The sequence below is a fragment of the Pseudonaja textilis genome, chromosome 3 (assembly GCF_049901715.1).
Source record: "Pseudonaja textilis isolate UNSWEBS1 chromosome 3, rPseTex1.2, whole genome shotgun sequence".
NCBI lineage: Eukaryota > Metazoa > Chordata > Lepidosauria > Squamata > Elapidae > Pseudonaja > Pseudonaja textilis.
The window spans coordinates 102,310,183-102,335,100 of NC_141992.1; the positions used below are offsets into that span (position 1 = coordinate 102,310,183).

General features: G+C 37.7%; 1 protein-coding gene across 3 annotated transcripts; it reads right to left on the reverse strand.

The window, feature by feature from the left end:
* Nucleotides 1–627: 627 nt before the first annotated feature.
* Nucleotides 628–22,967, reverse strand: LOC113438157 (flavin-containing monooxygenase 3-like). Of its 3 annotated transcripts, XM_087930512.1 has the most exons (10): nt 22,935–22,967; nt 22,515–22,620; nt 19,162–19,299; nt 14,566–14,754; nt 12,684–12,846; nt 11,647–11,789; nt 10,820–11,019; nt 3,314–3,672; nt 2,818–2,890; nt 628–1,071 (listed from the first exon to the last, which is right to left on the reverse strand). In XM_087930512.1, exons 3-10 carry the CDS (start codon nt 19,291–19,293, stop codon nt 729–731), a joined length of 1,602 nt encoding a protein of 533 aa, XP_087786638.1. In that variant the 5' UTR covers nt 19,294–19,299; nt 22,515–22,620; nt 22,935–22,967; the 3' UTR covers nt 628–728. The 3 variants fall into 3 exon arrangements, with proteins under 3 accessions (XP_087786638.1, XP_026559209.1, XP_026559208.1); XM_026703424.2 differs by lacking the exons at nt 22,515–22,620; nt 22,935–22,967 and adding an exon at nt 20,004–20,113; XM_026703423.2 differs by lacking the exons at nt 22,515–22,620; nt 22,935–22,967 and adding an exon at nt 19,999–20,064.
* Nucleotides 22,968–24,918: the final 1,951 nt, after the last annotated feature.

Here is a 24,918-nt window from a genome sequence, read left to right on the forward strand (position 1 = left end):
ACTGGGTGGACATGGCTTGGTGGTCATGTTATTGGCTGGGTGTGGCCAACTCAATATCACTCACATCGAGCCACGCATCTCTTCACCTGGCCTCTCATGACTGTGGGGATGTTGCAACAGTCGTAAGTGTGAAAAATGGTCATAAGTCACTTTTTTCAGTGCCATTGTAACTTTGAATGGTCACTCCACACAAAAAAAAATACCAGCAAAGAAGGGGAAAAAAACTCCAGAGAAGTTCCAGAAACAGAAAGTCTAGTCCTGGCAAGAATGTAATAAGGGTTAATGGAGAGGCAGTTTCTGTAAGCAACACCAGAATGTTTCCTTCCTGCCTTCCTTACAGGATTAGGCCAGTAATTTCTTCTAACAACCAGTTCTCCAAACTGCTTAGAATGTTAACAACAAGTTCTAGCAAATAGGTGCGAACTGGTAGAATCCCACCCCTGCATAAAACCCTTAAGGTCACTGGTCAGTTCTACAGGGCATTTTTGGCTTAGGCTGTAGGAGATGCCAGATGTCTGGCATCTGCACAAGAATCTGTACATGTAATGCTTGGTTGATGATCTCTTAAAATGTTCAGATTTTATGTGGACTCCGTATATGTGAATATATGAATATGTGAAATTCAAGCACTCTTTTGAAATGTTTATTATAAAAATTGAGATAATTTTGCTTTCCAGTAAAACATAGTTTAGAATCCCATGACATTGTCTAGTTTGACATTGAAGTTTTTAGTTCAACACCATAAAAATAGCAGCAAGGAGAAATGGAATTACAAGGATTTTGAGCAAAACAGAGAAAGAGAAACACTTCTGAGAGTTGGGCACAGTTCGTGTCCTTGTGACCTTCAGTGTTCGGTCCCATTGGGTTAGGATGGCATCTCTTGCTCCATCCCACTTCCCTGGCCCAGTGAGGCGAAACTGGTATGGACTGCAGGGGCCAAAGAAGACTTTCAGTGCCAGCCAAGGATCTGTTAAAAAGAGAAGTGGGATGTTGGGCTTGACACCTATGTTGGAGGAGAGTTCATCCATATAGGCAATGTAATCTGTTTGCAGGGTGTCACTATGGCCAAACCTTAAAAGAAAGAAAAAAAACAGAAAGTTTGGTAGAAGCATTTCAAAGGACAAGGAAAAACTAAGGAAAGCCTCACTTTCCTTTATTTAATTTTGGTTTCTGTTAGGAAGCCATGGGCCAAATATATGTAAGGAAAGAATATTATAATATAATATGGTATAGAATCTTCTGCTTGAGTAGTGGATTGGACTAGACTTTCAAGGCCTCTTTCAACTCTGTTATTTTGTATTCTGATGACGTAAGCTGTGGATCATGATGAAAGCTTATGTCTTTAAATAAAATGTCTTAGTAGGAAAATGCTACCAAACTCCTCCAGAATTTTTACAAGAAGCAGAGGGGTTTTTTTTTGTTTCTTCTCAACATTAAGAGTATCATGACATAAGACAGTCCTAGATTGCTCCCCAAGGTGGCTGCTGAACGTTGGCTTTTTCGCTCTTACTCACAACCTGCTATTTTTGCTGCCAAAGCTGGTTCTCTGGCAGTGCTGCTCCCTGGATTTGAATGGGAGCTCTGTTGTTTTGAATAACTTCTGTTCTCTTTGTAAGGAAGCATGATGAGTTTCTGGATGGGGAAGTGCTTTAATTTGATTTACGTTAATACTGGACTCTCACTGCAGGATTTTTGTACTTTTTGAATTCCCAAAATATTTAAAGTTTATCTCTTTTATTTTTTTCTTTTAACCTTGGATTGAAATATCCAGACAATATCTTCTTGTTTCCTTCTGTTTTAGTGTTCTTTGTTCCCTGATCAATTAACACAAAGTACCAATATATCAGATTACAGACAATCTTTAGTTGAAAGTTTTTTGAAAAGAAAGTTTGATGACATGATAATGGCAATGGAAAATATGCAGAGGCATGTAGGTTTGGATAAAGATTCACAAAAGGACTCTGAACTTAAAGTTGCAGACCAGAGAGATTTTCGCTACAGCTAGAGAACTGAGTTGATCCCATGCATCTCTTTGAAGTCCAAAACTGCATAGCCTTACAATACTAGGAGTCTATCTGAATGGGAAAGTGACAAATTCCTTTTTCCTATGAAGACTGAGGGAGATTGGAAGCTGGATTTATTACACCTAACTGGAAACCACTATTTGGATTTTATTGGGAAGATAGACACGCTGTGGATAGTGAATCTATCATATTTAATTGGACAACGATTGATAAGAGATGGCAATAAGAAACAAATGTAGATATTTGATCCAAGACAAATGACTTTTAACTTTCAGGATGATTTGGGATAGATAAGATGCCGTGGCAAACTTTCTACAAGTGGTTTACAATAAATGTTTGTTAACAGAGTTTTGAAACCTTAATCTTGTCTTTTTTATTATTGTTCCTTTTCCTGTTAACTATTTTGTCATTAATATAGTGTATAGAAGACAGGTCAATAATTTGGAAATAGATTTCATAGTTTAAAAATGGGGGGATTCGCAAGGAGTGGGAACTTATATTGTAGTAATATATTAATCAGTATTCAATTAGAGGAGATTATGTGTATATGTATTTTTTTCTGTTTTAAAATATCTTGATTGTTTTGAGTCTTTTGTTTTTTATCTTTTTTTGGCATTTTGTATTTCAACTTTCTTTTGAATAAAATAAAATAGAATGAAGACAAAGATAGTAGTGGATTGTCTTCAAAGTACTTTTAGTATTGTCCCAGAAGTTAAAAGGACTTTTAGGACTTGAAGTGATGGTATGAAAATGTCTTACATGGGTAGAAATTTAAAAGGCCATATCTGCATACCATTTGAGCTTCTTCCCCATTTTCTCGTCTATATCATCCATCATGGTGGTCTTTGAAGGCAGCTTACACAATCCTGTAGAAGAAGGAAGAATTGGCTATGATAAAAGCATATCCTTCTACCCATCTTTTTATTCATACATTCTACATTATTTTAAGCGAAGTGACTTCAGAATATACAACTTTAGAGAACCTTGAGAAGCTGGATATACGTGAAGAATTATCAAAAAGAAGTTTTAAAAAACAATGGTACCTGCAGAAAATATTAAACATTCAGAATATTTTGACCCTGATCTGACAAGGTAACTGCAGTTACAAAGCGGAAATTTAGATACTGGTCCTGGATCATTCATATAAGAGTTAAGTTTTACTTGAATATAAGCCAGCTCTGTGTGATTCATGTAACATTAGCACTAGTAATTTTATTAATTTGAAAACATGAAAATATTAAGTAAGATGTGAAATAGGGAACATCCTGATGTACAGCTTTATCACTGACCCTTAAATACTCTTGTAGCCCAGCGAGCCTGAAGCTCAGCAGTTGGGATAGCTGATCCAAGAGATTGGACTAAGCCAATGACTGCCATGGTTGGTTTCTCCAGAAATGGGGGGAGGATGCTTTTGTATAGGGTGACTTCATTATTTCTACTCTTTATAATGGATTCATCATCCATGAAAGGATAGGCAAAGGTGTAGCCTGTAGCAAAGATGACATAATCAAGGCCTTCCAGCACAGTCCCATCTTGAAATATTGCAGAGGTTTCTGTAAATTGCTTCACATTGGGTTTCACCACAACAGTGCCACAAATAATACGGCTTGGGAGTTCATCATTGAAGACAGGCTCCTTTCGCAGAATCCTAGGCAGAAAGAGAAGAGAGGGAACCTTTAAGTTGGCAGATATCACATTTTTAAAAGGGTTGTACTGTATATCTGTATAACATATACTGCATGTTATATAGCAAAAGCACTTAGACTTATATACCGCTTCTCAGCGCTTTTACAGCTCTCTCTAATCAGTTTACAGAGTCAGCATATTGACCCAAACAATTTGGGTCCTCATTTTACCCACTTTGGAAAGATGGAAGGCTGAGTTGATCTTGAGCCTGGTGAGATTTGAACTGCCAAATTGCAGGCAGCCAGCAGTCAACTGAAATAGCTTGCAGTACTGCATTCTAACCACTGCGCCACCATGGCTCATATAGTTGCTGTCTCAGGATATGTCAGATATAAAAATCAAGGTCCATATGTGAAGTTTCTGAATTATTGATTTATTGTTAAAGCCTATGTGCAGGAATCTTCTAGACTAACCTTCTGCACCTGGAGAGAACTAGATAAGGCCAACAGCTTTCAAGGTAGGTTGGACTTCATTCTTTATGTGGCTATGTAAGGATTAAACTGATGTCTCATTTAACTCCTCACCCTGACTCTGCCAGTCTCTCTGGCAGAAAGAGAATTGTAGGGGGATCATACATCATTTTTTTTTCCTGCTATCTGATTTACAGCAACAGAATGCTGATACTTTCTCTTTATCAACATTATTGTTCTTTTTGAATAAATTGATCAAATGCATTTGCTTGTTTTATGATACATGGGTTTGTGATATAAATTCTCAGGCATGTTATTTCTCCCCAGTTTTTTTTATGTTTACATTATTTATATTGCATTGTTCTACTGTTTGCTACATATTCAAACATACACACTTCATTGTTTATTCAGCAAAGCAGATTTGGAGAGAAAAAAAGACTTCAACCTGGAGTTTCAGTTTAGCTTCAAGAGAAATTGTTCATGTTGATTTTCTTAACCAGTTCTTATTTTTAAAACTGTGCATGTGTTTAGCTAAATATATTCATGAATGATGCTAAGTGTTACCTTGCCCAAAGTACAAAACCACTGTTCTGACTCAAACCTTGTTCCAAGTAAACAAACACAAAACAGAGATAAAAGCAAAGCCTTTAAATGCCTCTCTGCAAATTCTGTTAATTCATGGTTAAAAGGCTATTAAAACTAATTGTCTCTGATAAGAACGAGCCTTGTGATGGTTGTGCAAGGCTGCCAAAAGCAGTAGATTAAGTTGCCAAAAAATATTCCAAACAAAAAGTCTTCAAACACAAACCAAACTTCCACAAGGCTTGAAGTGCAAGAACTTCTTTGCTTCCTGCAGAGAATACTGGTCTCTCAGACTGGCTTTTATCTCTTAAGGGAGGGGTCATTACCTTGCAGCCTTACTCTTGAGTCGCCTGTGCTGCTGCAGCTGCTCTTTCCTCCGAGCAGCCCTGCATGCACATGCAGTAGGCACAGGCTCTTCGGCGTCCTCTGCATCACTGCTGCCAGATTCCACAAGCTCTGAAGGCAGCACTCCACTCCCTGATGGTCCTGGCCCCATCCCTGCATCACACACAGGCCCCTCATCTGAGCCCTCACTCTCTGAGACCTCATCCGTCCTCACCTGCTGCCAGCAAACCACAACAACCAGAGGCTCTGAGATTTTTTCTAAACATGATCCTAAGGTATCTCAAAGGGTTGCTACCAAATTACAATTTTAATGTGACAGGGAGAAGGAATTGTCATATATTTATAAGTGAATTTAATTTAATTTCAATTTCAATTCCTGTCTTGGCCTCATCACTTTTGGGATGTGACCGTATCACACGATTGAAAGGCCAAGTGTGGCCTTCGGAACTGAAAAGCTGTACATGTTTGACTTGCCCTGAAGCCACTTAAATGTAAACAATTTATAATATGAATACAAACCAGCTCATGAGAAAAGAACATAAAAGAATATGTCATATCTTAACACAGTGATGAATATCTGGGTTGTGGACCAAATCCAGGGAGTTCCCCCATAGCTCTGTCTTCTCTCCCAAAGTGCTACATTTGCCCTTCACATTCATTAGATCCATATTCACAGGCACTTTCCATCTTATAGTTCAATCACTTTGCATGAAACATTTTTTGTTCTTAGTTATAAGAATAGACCTTGCGAAATATGTAGTCCCACTTCCTACACACTTTAGGATCTATAGCAGGCATTTCCAAACTGCAGGCCATGGGCCACATGCAGCCCTGGACAACTAATAATGTGCCCACGCAAGATCATAAACATTTAACATTATTGTGTGATATATATATGTATGTGTGTGTGTGTGTGTGTGTGTGTGTGTATTTCTGAGGATTTCGCAGGTATTTGTATGTGGATCTTTGGTTATTCGGGTTTTTCTCCCGTGTAAAATTGGAAGTATCTAGACAACGTTTCAATGAAGTCTCATTCATCATCTTCAGGCTTGTGTTTTCAGCTTTGTGCTTCTCGGAGTAATGTGAGCTTGCATCTGCTTCTTCCTTTTAACTGCTAGTGGGGGTGTGACTTGATTGAGTGGGGGCTTGGCTGTGCTCTGATTGGCTGGGGGTGTGTTCTCATTGGTTGGGGGTTTGGCTGTGTTCTGATTGGTTGGGGGGTTGGCTGTGTTCTGATTGGCTGGGGTGTGTTCTGTTCAGGTGGGCGCTTGGTTGTGCTCAGGTTAGTCTTAGTTGCTGGGGGATTTGAGCTGGTGAGCTGTGATCCTGCTGTTTGGCTTCGCGTTCGTGGTCATGCCACATCTTCATGGTGGGCGTCAGTTCACTTCATGTATGGTTCGGAGGGGTTTCAAGCGGGTAGTGATGCAGCTGTTGGACGGCTTCTGGTCTGTGGTTGTGTCTCATCTTCTGTGTGAGTGTGAGTCTGCTTTCTACGTGGAAGTGTGGTGGTAGTGTCTTGTGTGGCCCTTGTGCGTGTGGATCTGGTGTCCTTCTTCATGTTAGGTACTCGTTTGTTCATGAGGGCGGTTTTCCAAATGGCTGGTAGGCAGGAGGTATCATCTCGTTTATTCATGCTGTGTGGGCATTTTTCTATCTCTATGGCTTCTCTGATTATTCTGTTGTTGAAGTGTTCGGTTTTGGTGATAGTTCTGGTATTTTTAAAGTCAATCTCATGTCCTGTGGCTTTGAGGTGTTGGACCAGGGAAGAGGTCGGTTCTTCTTTTTTGATTGAGTTCTTGTGTTCTTCAATGAGTGCACTTATTCTTCTGTTAGTTTGTCCGATGTATGTGGTGGGGCAGGCGGTGCAAGGGATTTCGTATACTCCTTGGTTTTCTAACTCGATTTTGTCTTTAGGGTTTCTTAGGATGGTGGATATTTTTCTGTTTGTGCAGAATGCTGTTTTAATGTTGTGTTTTTGGAGGATCTTGCTGATTTTGTCTGTAGTGCCTTTTATATATGGGAGGAGGACTTTGCCGTTCTCTTGTTCTCTGTCTTGGATTTTGGTTTTGGTTTCTTTTTGGATTAGGTGGGTAATCTTTTTTCTTTGGAATCCATTGGCTGTTAGTACGTTAGTGAGAGTGTGTAGTTCAGTGTTTAGGTGTTGTTTGTCGGCTAAGCATTTTGTTCTGGAGATGAGTGTCTCGGCTACGGAATTCATCTGTGCTGGGTGGTGGTGTGAGAGTGCGTGTAGATAGAAGTTTGTATGTGTTTTCTTCTGGTAGATGGTGTGTCCTAGGGAGCCATTGGATTTTTTGTATACTAAGACATCTAGGAAGGGAAGTTGATTGTTAGCTTCTGTTTCCATGGTGAATTGTATTTTGGGGTGTAGGCTGTTGAGGTGTGTGAGGAAGTTGTTCAGTTTTTCTTTCCTGTGTGGCCAGATTATGAAGGTGTCATCTACATATCTGAGCCAGAGTTTGGGTTTGTGATCATATTTTTCTAGAGCTTTTGTTTCAAAGTGTCCATGTAGAGGTTTGCGATGACAGGTGAGAGGGGTGACCCCATGGGTGCTCCTTCTATTTGTTTGTATTTTTGTCCATTGTAGGTGAACCAACCTACTCCAAGACCCCACATTCAAACCCCTAAACACAGACCCCACCACCTACCTAGAAAAAACCACCAGATCCAAAATAAAAGCCTCCCCCATCAGTGAAGAAACCCAGCAAAGAATCATACCCAGAGAGAAATCATTCAGATGCCCTAAGCTTTATGGTCTCCCCAAGATACACAAAGAGGGAACCCCACTCAGACCAATAGTCAGCTCCATAGGCTCACCTCTACAAAACCTAGCCAAATGTCTCACCAAACAACTACAGCCCTATGCAGAATCCATCAACTCACACATAAGAAACTCATTCCAGTTCATCGAGATCATAAAGAAACAAAACTTACAACCCAGAGACCTACTAGTGAACTTCGATGTCATTTCCCTCTTCACCCAAGTGCCAATAAAAGAAGCCTTGACAGCCATCCAAAACAAATACAACCACCCCAAGCACATCCTAGATCTGACCAACCACTGCCTATCCAGTACATACTTCACCTACAACGGACTAAAATACAAACAAATAGAAGGAGCACCCATGGGATCACCCCTCTCACCTGTCATCGCAAACCTCTACATGGAACACTTTGAAACACATTACTCCGAGAAGCACAAAGCCGAAGACACAAGCCTGAAGATGATGAATGAGACTTCATCGAAACGTTGCCTAGATACTTCCAATTTTATGCGGGAGAAAACCCGAATAACCAAAGATACACACACACACACACACATACACACACATTATATACTACATTATATACTTTATATATGGCCCAGGCAAAGCAAAATTGAACATTCACATTCTACAGCATTCTTGACAGTTTCTCTTACAGGAGAGTTTCCCAAATTATAAGCTGTACCACTCTTGGGGAAGTGCAGGCATTGTCCAGGAGAGGTGTGAAAAAACATTTAGTTGGACATTATTACAATAAACCCACCTTTCCCAAAGTTTCATTGTATTGTTTTTATTGTTCATTTGTATTCATTTTGGTGTTTGGATTTTTAAGGGAGGTGTGTGTGTGTGTGTGTTTGTGTGTGTGTGTGAGATGTAGGTAGATATAAATATAGCCAACAGCATGAAAACTGTCCAATGGGGTACTGTAGTAGCCTGCAGTCTGGACCAAGTATGTAGGTTGCTGCCAAATGACACAATCTGGACAAGCAGCAGAAGCATGGGACAGCAGTAGCTTAAATGGTAAATAATAATGGTAAATAATATATGCTTCCCATGAATGGGATTTTCAGGCAAGAATGAGCTCATGGGCAGATCAGGCCAACAGATTCAGCACACTGGTTTACCCCCTGGCTTATGCCTCTCCATGTTAGCTAATACTCTAGAGAAATCAGGCCAATGCGGTTTTCTAAGACACTAGTCCACCCATTCAGGTAATGCTGGTACATTTGATCAACTGATTATCCTAACTAGATAGACCTGCATACTTGTGCTATTCTCTTCCCAAATCATGATCCTTTCTTCTAATACACACTGTCTCTTCATTCTCCCCTTTCATCTTGTTTTATAGGAATCAGTATTAGGGTTGTATCTGGGAAGATTCCAAACTTTGTGTTCCGTGTTCTTTAAATCAGCCCAATATCACAGTTCGTGACTGCCACAAAAGAGTCATAGTGCAAAGCTGTACCGCAGTAGGGGTTATTATACAGAACAGACTTCCACTCCCCCAGATAAAATGTTTAAAATTCTTCAAATATTTGCTAAAAGTCCTGAAGCTTTCAAAACCAACCCCTAAAGAAAAAGTTAAGGAGTGAAATTGTGTTAGCTTATTGGGATTGACATAAAAGTTTATGTAACATTTGCTGGATTGGATTTTGGCTTTGAACTGATATGGATGAGAAAATAGTTTTCCTGAACTTGGACCATTTTCTTCTAATCTCAATGTTTGTATAAAGTGAAATGTGCGTCTTGCACAAATCAAACACACTTCAGAAGAATATTTAAACTATTTAGCAATTCAGATAGACTGTGATTTATTTATAGATTTATTCTTGCAGTTTATGGTATCTTTCTTGGAAAAGTCAAATTATTGTTGTTATAGTTGTTTTATCTAGAAATAATTTAGTTAAAAAGTTAATTTCTTTTCAGCGGGATAACAGATTGACATTTTAAGGCTTTTCCCCCCAGAGAATATGAATGAGTATTGTTGCACACAATGTACATTCTTGGCTTTTTTTCTTGCCCCTTTAGTATCTTGATTTGGCAAATTTTTATTCTGCTTCAAGGAGTGGAACATTACTTATTCAGCTTTACAAATCCAATCTGTATGATACATCTTTATTTACATTAACTCTAACGTTGTTAAAATTATCTAAAATTCTATTATATTTGTTACTTCATATAATTCAAAACACAAATTTATTTAAAGTCAATTTACTTCAGTGCTATCAAAAAAGAGGATCCTTCTATATCTCTGTTGATGTCATATAGAAAATGATATGAGCACATTAATAATCTTGTAGAAATGCTAGTGTGCTATTATTAGGATTGAACAAAGTGGTACCATATGTGGGTGGAAATTTTCTGATTTTTATATACGTGTAATATAGCTGGCTCAGGAAATTAAGTCAAATTTTATATCCCTCCCCCCCATCCCCCCAAAAGGGAGAAACGTCTGTATCAAGAGTGTATAACTTTTTATGGGCCAAAAACAGTAGTTGGTTTTTAAGCGGCCAAGTTTACACTACCAAAACTATAGGATAGAAGAAAATCCAATTTGGTTTAGTTGTATTTACATCAACATTAGAATTTAATTAAATATAGTCAATACTGTTACTCTATCATACATTTAAACAATGGTCTCCTACTTTCACTTTACAAGTGACTTATTAATATTTATATTAATACTCATTAAGCTAAGGCAGCTTCCCCATTCTTGGACCCATCATCAGATATATTAGAATGATTTCCATTATTTTCCCCCAGCATATTTACTCTGACTTGATTAGGAATTAGCTAAAGCATTTTGTTGTATGAGCTTTGGGTTATTATATTATTTTGCCTATTATAATGTTTTGAAAGCTGTATTAAAAATCACTCAATCAAAAGATGAATCTAAGCCTTCTAAATAAGCAATACATTTGCCTATCAGTGTGGATCTGGCAGAAGGGTTTTCATAGGATCTCATTATAAGCTCTTGTTCATACATTACCTATTCACAGGTATCAGGCCATAGTTTTCATGTTTAAACCATCTGTTCATTTTCCTCACATACAGCCAGTCAGAAATGGCTCTTGGGAGGGCGTCTTTGAGGAATGATTCAAAGCGAGTTACAATCAGCATGTCCCAAGGGTATCCTTTGTCCCAGACACGACTCATTATCCAGGATCCACTTCTAGAGCTGATGCAAACCTTTAAAAAACAAGGAGAGGATACCAAAATATGAAATCCATATTCAGGGGCCATGCATACCACCCTCTCAACTCCCTTCCATATTCAAGGTATTTTTAATTACGTTTGGAGGCTTCTCACACTGTGAGAATCCAGAGTGTATAAACATTTTCTGTTTGCAGAACAATTAGGCTTCATTGTGGCTTAATATATTATGTTAACACAGTCCCTATCATTCTAACTATCAACTATAGCTTAATATTGGCTGTATACCTCCAGTTAAGATATGGTTTAACACAATGCGAAGTCATATTAGATCACTATGACAGATTGGCAAAGGTTTTCCAAGGTTTTAGAGTGAAGTGTCCATATTGGACTAATGGAAAATTCCTCCTTGTGGATGTATTAGAAACTGAACTTGAATCCTAACCCTAACCCCAACCCTAACACTCTTGTATAATCCCCAATTTACCTCATTATAATCCCTATTTTTTCTCATTACACTATGTGCAAATCAGTGTAAGCAAAAAACACTTTTAAGATTTTTTGAAATAGACCTTCTAGGAAATGGCACAGCTTTGGATAGGTTACTCTGAGAACTAGAATAACTAAAACTAGAATTGAGGACCATCAGGGTAGAGGCAATACCTGAGAGGCTGTGTGACTGAGCTCAACAGCAATGTCGCTCCCAGAATTGCCTAGGCCAATTACCAGAACTTTCTTCCCCCTGAACTTTTCAGGGCCTTTGTATTCCCGGCTGTGGAAGAAGGCACCCTGAAATTTCTCTAATCCTGTGTGAAAAAAGTTTGAAAACAAATTATGATTGTAACAATTGCAATCTTCCAGCAAAACCACTGATACAGCAGACTGAAAGCATATGGAAGTCTGACTTGGATGTACATCTTGAGTTTTCCCACTGATACTATTCTTATCATCTCACCTTCTATTATTACTGTTTCCTAGAGTAATTGGTCTGAATGCCCCATTGCCCTTAAAAATAAAGCTTACTGCTAGCCAAAGGGATTTTCTTTATAGCTTTGGAGGGAAGAATAGTGGCACAGGAGAAAATGGTTTTAAAATTCCTTCTCATCTGCCATGATTCCAGTCCAGTTCCCCATTGCTAGCAACTACTGTTAAAAGTAAAGCTGATATATTAATGTAATGTATTTAACTTTAGGCTCAGTTTTGCTTTCAAATAACTATGAGGAAGAAGATACAATGCACTTGTATCAAGAAAAAGTATGAGAATCTCTTGTATAGAAACAATTAGAAACAATTCACAAATAGAAACAATTCACAAAGTATGTTTCATCGTTTGTGGTTTATCAAAGGTTGGTTCTGTTTAGTCATAATGAAAAACATAAAACTCTCCATGTTAAGAATGGAGAACCAATCCTTTTAAGCTGTGCAGATTAAGTCAGAGACAGGCATGTTTACCACAATATAGATGCCTGCCCAGCAAACACCTTACATCTACTATTGTATGTGAATTGGATTTCATGTGAGTCCAAAACCTGATAGGCAGGATCAGAGGTAGTGTGGAAACACACATATATATACAATATTAAAGGGGGCAGGGCTGCTCCCTCCAGTCAGATAATAACTTCCATTGATTTTAACAAATCCTAAGTAGGACATGTCTTCTTGCTGTTTTTCCATATCTATTTAATATATTTGTCACTTACCAGGAAAGCTATCAACTGGGATACTTGGATACACATGATGTCCCGAGCAAACCATGACAGCATCAAAAGTATGTGATTCCAGCTTGCCATCCTTCTGTGTCTCAACATTCCATTGGCCAGAGATATGGAAATCTGAGTGTTTCTTAATATTGGTCACATGTGTCTTTGAAGAAACAGTCAAGGACATATTTATTTATTTATTTAAATAATTTATATGATTGCCTATCTCACAACTGTGGGTCTGGGCTGCATACAAACAAAGGTTGTGTTTAAGCAACACTACAATAATCAGTGATGCCCAAATATATCATACATTATATCCCTGTCATAAAAATCACACTAACAACACAGCTGGCTTAACTTCCTGGCCCTAATGCTTGAGGAATTAGTATTATTCAAGATCCAAAGCAACTATATATAAGTGACTACTGATGACATCTAATTGGTATGAATGAATGCATCATGTATGAGATATATGTGCATAGATATTATATATGGGTATATATAATTCTTCTCAGTGGTATTAAAAAAATGACAAAAGGATCGTGTAATCCAATCCTATACAAGTTTACTTGTGTAATAAAACTGATTCCTAATCTCTATTTATGTGATTGCTAAGAGTTGAAAGTGACTTAATGGGGCTCAATCAATCAATCAATCCCTAATAAATAAATTTAGGATTGAAACCTGTAATATCTATGTCTTAATCTGTGCAGTATGCTAAACCAAACGTTGACAATACAGCACTCAGTAATGCCAAAATGCCCATGATGCTTTGGATCATGTATAAATAACTCCAAATTATTAAATTTTACTTTAAATGGCAAAATTATTGTAAGATTGCTAACCCTTGCAAGATATCTTTTGAGAACAGTAAGGACTGTGGGATTTTAGGATTGATATTTAAGGCATGTTCTTTAAAAACAAAATGGGGGCAAAGCTGTATCGAAATAGTTTCCAGTATCTGAAAAGCTTGCCAAGTCTGCATGAAGCCATAATAGTGAAAACACCATGATTTATGTACCTCAGTATATGATCAGCCCCTTAAAGGAACCCAGTTTAAATAAATTATATTAGGAACACAGATCTCCTCTCCATAATTCATCCACAGCTTGAATTCAACATTTATAGTCAGAGAGAAAAACAGGCTCTATTTCAGATCTTCTCTTGTGAAAATTAGAATAATGTTCAAGTCAGGAGTTCAGCACATTAGGATTATGCAAAAGGTTAAACCAGTGCCAGTTATTAATTATATTTATTCGTTACAAATTCAACTGAGAGAATCTCGTGAATTATAAATTTTCACTAAGCCAAAGAAAAGGCAATGCCAGGGATATAGACAGAAGAAATGCAAGGTATTATTGTTATTCTGGTTCAAACAAGAACTGAGACAACAGCAGCCATTTTTGTTTGCTCTTCTAATCCTATCATCTTGCTTTACTCACAGAATGTAATGAGAACCCTAGAATGCTTTTTTCCCCTTCATTTGTTATCCTCTCATTATTTTTCCCTTCTTCAATCAATTTTCCATCCAGAAGTCTTTCAAGACCTAGTTTTGTCCCAGGAAACTGGTGAGATCTTGAGATGTCTCCATTGCAAATCAAAGTGTTTGTGTTCACGGTTTAGGTTTTTGTAACTTTTTAATATGATTGTGTGTGGCATGTATATTGTTTTACACTGTTTTTGCTCTGCACTATCCAGAATCACTTCCTGACTATATAAATTTGGTGAACAAATAAATAATAAAACATATTTTGACTGTTATCCAAGATCCATAAGCAGCAGCACAGATCAGTATTTTTGTAGTCTACAAATTAAATATGAACCGGCAGTGAAAGGCAATTGTTAAAAATCCCTTCTCAATCAGCTTATAATCACTTACCTTAAACTGTATGTATTTAAGAAGATCAAAATGCTTGGCATATAGTTCAATATATTCTTGAAGTTTGGAGTTGTGCATATAGTTAGGAAAATTCTCTGGGAAAGGGAAGTCCATGTAGCACATCATTTCTTTGCATGAGTTGGTAAACACAGATCTGTAAATGCTGGCTCTCCCTTCCTCTGGTGACTCCTGGCAGAGAAAGGAAAGCAAAGATGAAATTGAAATTTATTTAAAGAAACAGAATTGCAGAAAGTGGAAATATTTTCTGTTAACTTGAAATTTGAGGTGCTAGATTTTTCTCAGCTGTGTTTGTTGTACAAACAAAAAAGGGCAGGTAAGGATGGTATTTTCCATTGAGAGAAGTGATGGATCATTTTGAACTTGTCCATAAAATCTAGGCTTGCTATCCCAATTTTATTTGCTTGCAACAACATGGCAAGGAAAAAGTTCTTAAATCAGCCATTGGGACACCCAAACAAAAGGTGGGCCAGAACCAATCAAAATAGCTGACTGACACAAATAAAATACATTATTCATGAAGCAAGCAATACTTATAAAACAAGATATATCTATTTTTTAAACAGACCTTTCTATAGCTATTGTAAACAACACTGTAAATAATTAGCACAGAAAGCCCCAAGGGGAGCAGTCTTTCATTATTGCAGCTTAAACATGGTATCTATATGCTAATGGCCAAATAGAAATGGAAATTAGATTATCAATTGGATTGGGAAGATGCATCCAATATGCATAGAGATATATGCAATACAACAGTTACCCAGATTGGATCCTGCAACATTATCCTTCATTCAAATTTTGCCTTCATTTGTGAGAAGCTAGTACTTCGAATAGTTCGACTTTGGGAATCCTTCACAGCACGTGAGGTGTCTACTTAATGCATAGAATAGCCCAAAGCACACATTCTGGTGAGAGAGAAGTTCCCTGAGGATGGGCTCCAGCATGAGTCTGAAAACTCAGAAAACCAAACCACTGATCCTGATGACTGACCCATTGACTCCTGCAAAAGTAGTTACTGTTTATCTCAGCCTTGTGATTGCCATCAGTGGCAGCTTCATTGCCCTCCCCCAAGAGTCTAGTGCAGTATTTCCCAACCTTAGCAACTTTAAGATGAGTGGACTTCAACTCCATGGCTGGCTGAGAATTCTGGGAATTGAAGTCCATTCGTCTGAATTCTACAATTGAGAAACATTAGTTAGAAAACTCTAGGACTTCTGAGGCATTTTTTATCCCATGAAAGATAAGGCTAATAGTCCTATGAATCATACAATCACCAAAAGGGCAAGTAATTGAATTTGTTGGAAGAAAGCCAGGTTTCATAAGATTTTTTTTGTCAAGAAAGAAGAAAGAAAAGTGGCAGTTTTCTCTTATAGATTCTATTTAATCTTTCTTTGTTTAAGAAGAGTCTTTGTGAGGCTGGGAAATACTAATCTACACTTGCCTCAGGCAAGTTCTCAAGAGTACAAATTGTTCTTAATAGGGATGGGGATTATACTTGCAATTCTATCAAAAACATTTTTAAATGTCAGAAGAGGGATCAGTAATCAGTGACATGTAAGCCAGATAACTACCATAGAATGTCAAAATTCAAAGTTTAGAGCGCAGCTTATTTCCAAAGGGAATATATATCTATTTCTGAGCATTGGGTGGCTGACTATAGTCAGAAGAATCTGAAGAATATTTTGGGGATGGCAGCCAAGAATTCTTTTTTCTGGAAAAAAAATTAGGAAGAAGGAAGAAAATGACTGCCTTTGTGCCACAGGCAGGACTAGAACTCATAGTCTCTTGGTTTTAGCCTGGTGCCTTAACCAGTATACCATTTCTCATTTAATAGACTGTACTTTTGGGCCTGCTCTAATTTATGGGAACTTCCCTGATTTATTGCCTCAGTGCTAGCCTTCAATCATTTCTTGAGGGCAGGAATGTACAACATTGTGCTCTAGCCATCCCTCGCCCACTGAGAAGGCAATCTCCACTCCTCATTTTCTGCATTGCATAAAAGTGTTTTCCAAGTTGTGCTGCCTCAAGTGGAAGAGTTTAGATCTGCAACAGATTTCCTGCAACAGATTTCCATAGAAACAAACCTGTAAGCTTTCTCAGAACCAACTCTTTTTTCTTTCTTTTTAAAATCCTGAGTCAGATTGACAAGATTTCTGCCACTTTCCCCTTGTAGCCTGAGTGGCAGAAAAAACAAGAGCACTGGTGTTTTTGTCTTTTTCTTTTGCTGCTCCGGGGGTATTAAAAAAACAGGGAGTTCTACAATCAGAAGCTGTGGAAAATGCAATCCAGACAGAACATCAGCCCAAAGGAGGAATCATCTGAAATCTGGACATGAACTTCTTAAACCTTCATTTCCAGCTCGTTTACTCTTAGGAGTCCAGCATTTTAAGGCTGAAGTGCAGAAAAACCCTACAGCCTTCACAAAGAGCTTGTTAGTTTCAAAGCAATCCAAAAGATTAAGATGGCCAGTACTCAGTCAAGCAGCACTTCATGTTACTCAACATGTTTGCACTTGGATTAATATTCTGCAGATGGCTATGAAAGATTGCATAATGAAAACAAAGCACCACAGCTTATTTCCAGGCAACAAAAGGAAGACAGATGTCAAAGTCCTATCAAATAACACTTATTAACTTGAAGAGAGACTTTTCATGTTATGAGCTGTCCTAGCCTTGCAATACAGTTAATTTTTTCCTGCTATTTTCTGCATTAACTACCACATTGTCTTTTGCAAACATATATATAAGTAACAATTGCAAACTACCATTTGTAGTAATACTAGTTTATTGAAAAACATTTATCTGGAGTATTTATAACTTGCTTTAATCTTCCAGAATGGGAATCCTTACTCACATATTTGCAGTATAAAATATACAACCAAACAAGTAAGCGGAAGCAAAGCAAAGTGAAACATGAGCTTTCAGATACATGAGCTTTCCAATTCTTGTTTTAAAATGGATCTTTAAAATTTAGCTGTAACATTTAATGCTTTTGCAAATTGGAAATAGAAACTGTTCAAAGAGATTACAATATAATAACGATTTGTTGAGTTAAACTTGACTCCTGGGGATTTCCTATACCTTTCTTGATGAACTATGGAAGCAGTTGGCCACTTCTTAATCTAGCCTACAATAAGATCCATAAATGATTTCCCAGTTAAGCCAAGGGCTCTCTCCCTTATGCCTTCTCACACTAGAGCCAGAGGAAGAGATAGCTGGATGACATGTGGGAGGTGGGAAGGAGATAGGAGATAAAGCCTGATGGACCCAGTGAACAGAGTGCTGTCTGAACTCAATTGTTTGCTTACAGACATCAAGAGTGCCAAAGTTACCTAATCAGGTAATGAAACATATGAAAGTGAACAACCAAGCTCAAATAGCACCAAGAACTCCACAAAGTCTGATGGAGCTATTGAGGGTGGAGATCATTTTCATTTCTGCTCTTACTGAATCCTAGAAGAAGAGGTTTATGGCTCACCCAGTGGGATCAAGATTTATGAACTTAATCAGCTGAAATTGTTCATACTATAATCCATACAATCAAAAATGTCAATCCATCAACCAGCCAACTAATTTTAACAGCCAACTCAAGAGAAATAAACTATGTGAAATATCACTCCTTTTCCATTTTCAGTTTCTAAGTCTGCTTCAGTATCTCATACAATTGTATTCCATTTGGAGAGAAATCTGATGAAGGGTACTTGGAGCCAGCCCAATGTGCTTTCACACAATATGTAATTAGATTTATTAAAATTAAAAAGGACTCATTTGGTAAACAGGAAGGAAGGGCAGCAGGCAGTAATCTTATGGGCTAGCATTTCAAATCTTCCCCTCAAATCTCTAATTGCAATTTCTTACACATTGGAGTAGGGGGTATTGTTGCAGAACCATTACATCATCATCCTTTGATGACACTAGCTCATATTTGACTGTGAATTTTTAGGCACTGATCTCTCTCACCCCTTCTATCTTTCTTTCAGATTCCAGGAGTGACCAAGTCAAGCATAAGTCATCTATCTATTCCCAACTTCCATACCTTCAGGCTATAAGTCTGAAGAGGAACTGTGCCCATTTTTTCTTGAATTCTATTATAGCTCTGTGTGATCTGAGACCTGCTCAATGCAAAGAGTAAAGGAATGGAGTAAAGAGATACAGCAATATGAATGACACCTATGCTCTACCCAAGTTTCCTAGCCTTGGTGATCTGAAGATATGCAGACTTCAACTCCTAGAATTCCCCCAGGCTGGTGAGTGTGGGAATTGAAGTCTACACATCTTCAAGCTGCCATGGTTCAGAAACATTGCCCTACCTATTTAAAATGTACCCTGAACTGAATAAAACTGTGGTCAGTACTTTTGCATACACTCTAACACGTTTCTATACATTTTTCACTACCCACTACAAACAATAGCCCTGCAAATCTAAGATATCTTGAGATAAGATCTAAAAAGATATCAAATAATTTGCCAACCAAAGGAACAGACATGGGGTGCACCAGGTATAAGAAGAGCTCCAGCATACCCAAGTAAGTTTCAAGCCCAGTACATTTGTCACACAAATGGGATATTTAGATCTCACCATGAAGCTCCACAATCCGCCAATGTTCTCACTCCTCTCAAAGCATGTTGGTTCCAGTCCCTCATCCAGGCAGCATTTGATGGATGCGAGGCCACTCACTCCTGCTCCAATAATTGCTACACGGCATACCATGGTTACCTAATAGGAAAGGAATTGTTCAAACCAAGCTTGTTCTTGCATTAAGAGCCATGCTGGCACAGTGGTTAGAATGCAGTGTTGCAGGCTAACTCACTGTTCACTGCCAGGAGCTCAATTCTGACCGACTCAAGGTTGACTCAGCTTTCCATCCATCTAAGTTCAGTAAAATGAGGGCCCAGATTGTTGGGGGCAATATGCTGACTCTATAAACTGCTTAGAGAGGGCTGTAAAGCATTGTGAAGCAATAGATAAGTCTAAGTGCTATTGCTATTAAAAATGAAAATGGTATACAACAAAATCACAGCAACCAAACATTGATTACAGTTAGATATCCACTGTTGCCCCTTTATTTCTCCCCAGTGATGCCAGTTTACCCTTGTGAGTCATTTTCCTTAGCCTCTAAGTTCTAGGCAAACATTTTAAAGTATCAATAACTTTTAGGAGCCTCATAATCCAAATAGATACACCTGGATTTTCCAGGTGGAAATGCCTCTGCAAAGAAGAATCTTTCTCAGAAAGATTTTTGGCATTGTCCTGAAGCATGGACATCCCTTCCTATACTTTTGAGTTTCAGGAATGCTGTTCTAAGGAATACAGAACAAGAATCAGAACAGAAATATTGGTATAGTTTTTCACCCCCTCCCCTTCCAGCTCTTGACCTGTTACTCTTATATTTGCCACTGCCTCTACACACATCACCTTACTTCTTTTGGCTGTTGCCCTTCTCCTTGTTCTGTCAGCTTCTTTACAGCACACAAGTGACCCTTGAAAAGCCAAATGTATTTCTCTACTGGTTTTGGAGGTTGGCTCTGAAAGATAGGAGGAGTTCCTCTAGAGCAAGATTACATAACTTGTGGGCTGATTGTGGCTCCTAAATGTTGGCAGCCTTTGGGAAAAGTGCAATGCACTACACAAAAGGGAAATGAGCAGCTCTTTAAAGAAGAATGGGAACTACCTGACTCCTCAGGTGTCGGTTGTGGAAGGTTGACTTTTAACTTGCTTCTAAATGATTAGAGTTAGGAGTGAGCCAGGGGCTGGTCAAGTTTGTTAGAAAATGGATACTAACTAGGCTAAAACAGTTAAATGTCATCAAATGAAAAGTGATCAAATCAGTTTAGATTTGATACATTGATGTTCAGCTGACAATCACTGAAACTCATAAAGGAGTTGTGGGTTGTGATCACTATATGATAAAAACATTAACTAAGTTAATGGTTGTTACCAAAAATATACCCCATGCTAGAAATCATTAGGAAAGCTTCCAAAGTTGGCAGATTTCAAATACTACAAGCCATTTTGATCACTGCACTTCCAGAAACCTACTGTAGAGCTGGTGACATTTCAGAAAATGGAAATTAACATTATTGAAACTTTTAGTTAGAAAGGGATATGTCTTTAGACATGTTTTAACTACCTTACATATTTTGTGCACACTGTATTTGACTGGGCCAATATACTTTTTAAATAATATTAATAATATTAATATTAATAATAATATTAATAATAATATTAATAATAATAATACAATTAAATATACATAATCTTTGTCTTCCAACTTCCAACATTAATATGCACATTATAATTGTAATAGATTCTTTTATATATCAATGTATATAATACTATTTTCCCAATATGTGCTTGGTTTTTTTTAACCATTTGTTAGGGTTCCTCTATATTCACATATATGTCTGTAAACAATACCTTTCTCTCTTTATAATGCTTTATCACTTTATCACTTTCTCCATAAATATATTTAAACATCAATAACATTTCTTCATACAGAAGAAATGTCTCTTCATACAGAAGAAATTTCATATAGAAAACGATAGGTTGTTTGTACTCATTTAAGTAAAAAACAAAACAGGAAAAGGAAAACAAGCCTCAAAAAGGAAATGGATCTTCCCAATCTAGGATCACAAAAGCAAACTAAATGAGAAATTTGGTTCATACATTTTTTAAACAATACAGGGCTAAATTATGGAATCTGCTAGAAGAACATGAAGGGATGGCCAACTTGGAATGCTTTAAATGTGGATTAGAAAAAAATAATGGAAAACTATGCAGGCATATACTACCTCAGGGTCAATAGGTATAGCTCTCACCACAAGCTGTGGCAGAAATAAAGGGGTGGGCCTCAGTTCAGCAGAATGCTGGCATAAATAAGGTTTTGATACAGTAAAGTTCTTTAATGCAATGGTGGGATGCTGCCAGTCAGACCGGTTCAAGCAAATCGGTAGTTCCAACCATCAGCTGGCCCCACTCACCCACCCCTGCCCTATCCTGTCCTTTATTTCCTTCTTTTGGGCTCAGTTGATTTGCATGGCACAGCTGATTTCCATGCCTCAGCTGTTCTACTTGCTGGGGCTGCCCTAGAAGGTAAGCAGTTGAGCTTCAATTTGCTTTATTTTGAATGCTCCACGCATGTGCGAAGTGTGTGTGTGCACTCACAGAACCAGTTGTTAAACCAGTTGCAACCCACTACTGTTTTAATGCCTGACCTCTTGAATCCACCGTTTATATTTCAAGTTACTTAAGTGTAACTACTCTGAGAAAGAAACTGCTAAATGGCAGATTTTTATTTCCACTCAGCAATCAGGAGGTGGTTCTGTTGCAACTAGAATTTAAGGCAGGATTATATCATTATTAGCCAAGATATATATGCAGAGAAAGGGGCAAAGGTAATGAAGGGGCACCGAATGCAACATGTTTGAACAGGTTGCTTCAACTTGCAACTTGCTTCAGCAGCTTGAACACTGACGTAAATTTGAGAAAATGGAGGTCTCTTGTGACAATCTGGGTGAAAGGAAATGCAAGGCAAATGTTTATAGAAAACTCCTGTAGCTAATTCTCCTTGAAAAGTCTTTCTTGGCAGAGAAGAGGCCGTTTACAAACTGAGCTGCAGCCACTCAACATTTTTATTTTCCAACTTAGTTAAAAACCAAAGGAATTCTGGAAACTGGCCTTTGTTTTTGTGGCATGCCAGCATCCTTCAGAATGGCATTCAAAATTAAAATCAAAATTTAAAGACAATTACAAAGTAGAGAGAGGCAAGAAACGTGGGAGCATCAAGGGAAATTTCAGTGGGAACTTTGGACACCATGCTGGGATCCCAACTTAAAGTTACAAGTGCTGCAGCCACTACCACTTATTTCTTTCATCTACAAGTGTCCAGTACTTCCTTTGGTATAAGGGAGGTGATTTGTATCAACATGTACCTGAGAGGTTTTGGCAGAGCTTACTTCTGCTGAATCCCATAATTTCTACTATAATTGACGCAAATACCATCAGGACAACTGTCCATAGTTTCTATTGCTCAGTTCTCTGTTAGGAAAGATAAGAGAAAGGAAAATAGCTTTAGCTGTCCAGTGATGACAAAGATGTGGAATTGCAGAGGTAGAAACAATATATATATAAAAACTGCCTAAAAAACTTAAAGCTGTGAACTAAGTCAGAGAAAATAGTGAATTAAGTAGAGAAACAAGTACAGAAGAACTTCTGAAGAAGAATCTCTTTGTGACAGAAGTTGAGAGGGAAACATTACACAGCATACATGAAATAGCAGGTATTATTTGGAATCAATTCAGTGAAAGCTTGTAAAATAAAGCACAGAAGTTAATAAATGGTGATACTTTTACCCAGTTCCTGTCCACCTGCACAAGAGAGCCTCTGCAATATCTGTACTACTTCAATGAAGCTGAAATAATGCTTAATGCGTAGTGTTTCCCAACCTTATAAGGAAAGAAAAAGAACATACTGTTCCAGAAACCCAATAAGAACATTGTGAAACTACTTCAAATTCTTTATATTTAGTAGAGAGTAGTTGATTTTTTTCTTTTGTTATATCCCCTTCTGATTTTTTCATATCTCTTGGAAGGATCTATAATGCAAAGGGGTATATAATTGCTGTCATGTATAGCAGAAAAAAGAATTGTAAATCCTCCTGAGTTCTGATCTAACCAATCCATGTTATCTTGTGACTGAAGAAGATACAAAGACAGAACTGCTTTTTAAAGTTCAGAACAGCTGGGTTTTTTTCTAAAACCTCCATAATTTAGTCATTTTTTGTGCATTACATTACACTGATAAGGAAAATTGGAAAGGCATGAAGTTATAAGAACTATGAATACAAATGTGTAAAATGTTGTCTATCTATCTAGAGATAGATAGATAGATAGATAGATAGATAGATAGATAGATAGATAGATAGATAGATAGAAAAGTAAGATGTGTGTGTGTGTGTGTGTGTGTGTGTGTGTGTGAGAGAGAGAGAGAGAGAGGGAGGGAGAATGTGTGTGCCTTGGAGATCTTGGCCGAAGGAAAAAAAGGGAGAGATGCTGAGAATCCCTAGGTTTTATACCCTCTCTGGCTTTGAACTTCCTGGGGCACAGGAAAAGTATCCTGATTGGTTGCTGTCCAAGGTCATACCTAGATTTGTAGATTGTTGGTGTGCTAAGTTTGGTTGAATCTTGCTGGGTGATGCAATGAAGGGCAATTAAATGGCTCTGCCTGAAGGAGGTAGGTCTTTGTTATGTAGAATACACTAGTTCAGGCCTTAATGGCCCATTAACAAAGCTGGCAGGGCTGAGTTTCTACCTCTCTTTTAGGGGAAATATTCTGCCCTCTTAATATTTCCTAGAATATTTCATTTTCCTAGGAGAGGGGTGGGTTTTAACTTCCTACATAAGTATGAAAATATTAAAATGTTACAAATGCAATTGGAAAATGTACCTCTGTTTCAGGGTCCAGCCTAAATAATTGTGTGATCTTTGTCTTTGCAAAGTTCTAAAATGATTGGCAAGCATAACAGAATTTCTGGAAAAACCAGATGATGATGGATGGTGCTGTATGTCCTAAGGTAAAGAATGGAGCAAAGACCCTTGTTCCAGAGAGTTTTCTATCTTGATTTTTGAAAAAATGCGCCAAAAGGAAATGCCTCATAAAAGATATTTGTTTTTTTAATAAAACAATTAGAAAGATCTTCAAAGGGTCCCAAATATTTGAAATGGATTTACTGCTTGTGGTGATTATAATGTACAGGTTATCAAATCTGGGCTACAGAAATCCAGATTCTCACTAGATAGCAGCCTAAAGTTCCCGTGATTTTGTGAATCTGTGGCTATCTAGATTTTTACCATCCTGATCTGGTCTTGATAAAATGGATGCATTCCACCAAAACGCCATAAAGCAACTCATCTAAACAAACAACTCATCTAAATTCTATATAGTAAGCATATGTAAGGTTTAATGTACTCTTGGTTTCTGCCTAAAATTATGTCAAGAACCATTATTTGAAGAATCTTTTGGTCCACAAACTATATTCTGCAAGAAGGAATTTATATCTATATTCTGCAAGAAGGAATTTATATGTGACTTCCAGATGCTTAAAAAAAACTTCCCTGAGAATACAGATGATACATTCTGTTCAACCTTGTTGAAGGAAGACTTTTGGAAGTCAGACAAAGACCTGTTTTAAGGCTTTGCTGCATCACAAACAAACAATCTCAAACTGCAACATTCCATAGTAAAGTAAGGATAGTGTACTGAATGTGGCTTATGAGATACAAAATTCCCTTAAATAAGCCAGTAGCAGTGGTGAGATTCAAAACTTTTTACTACCTG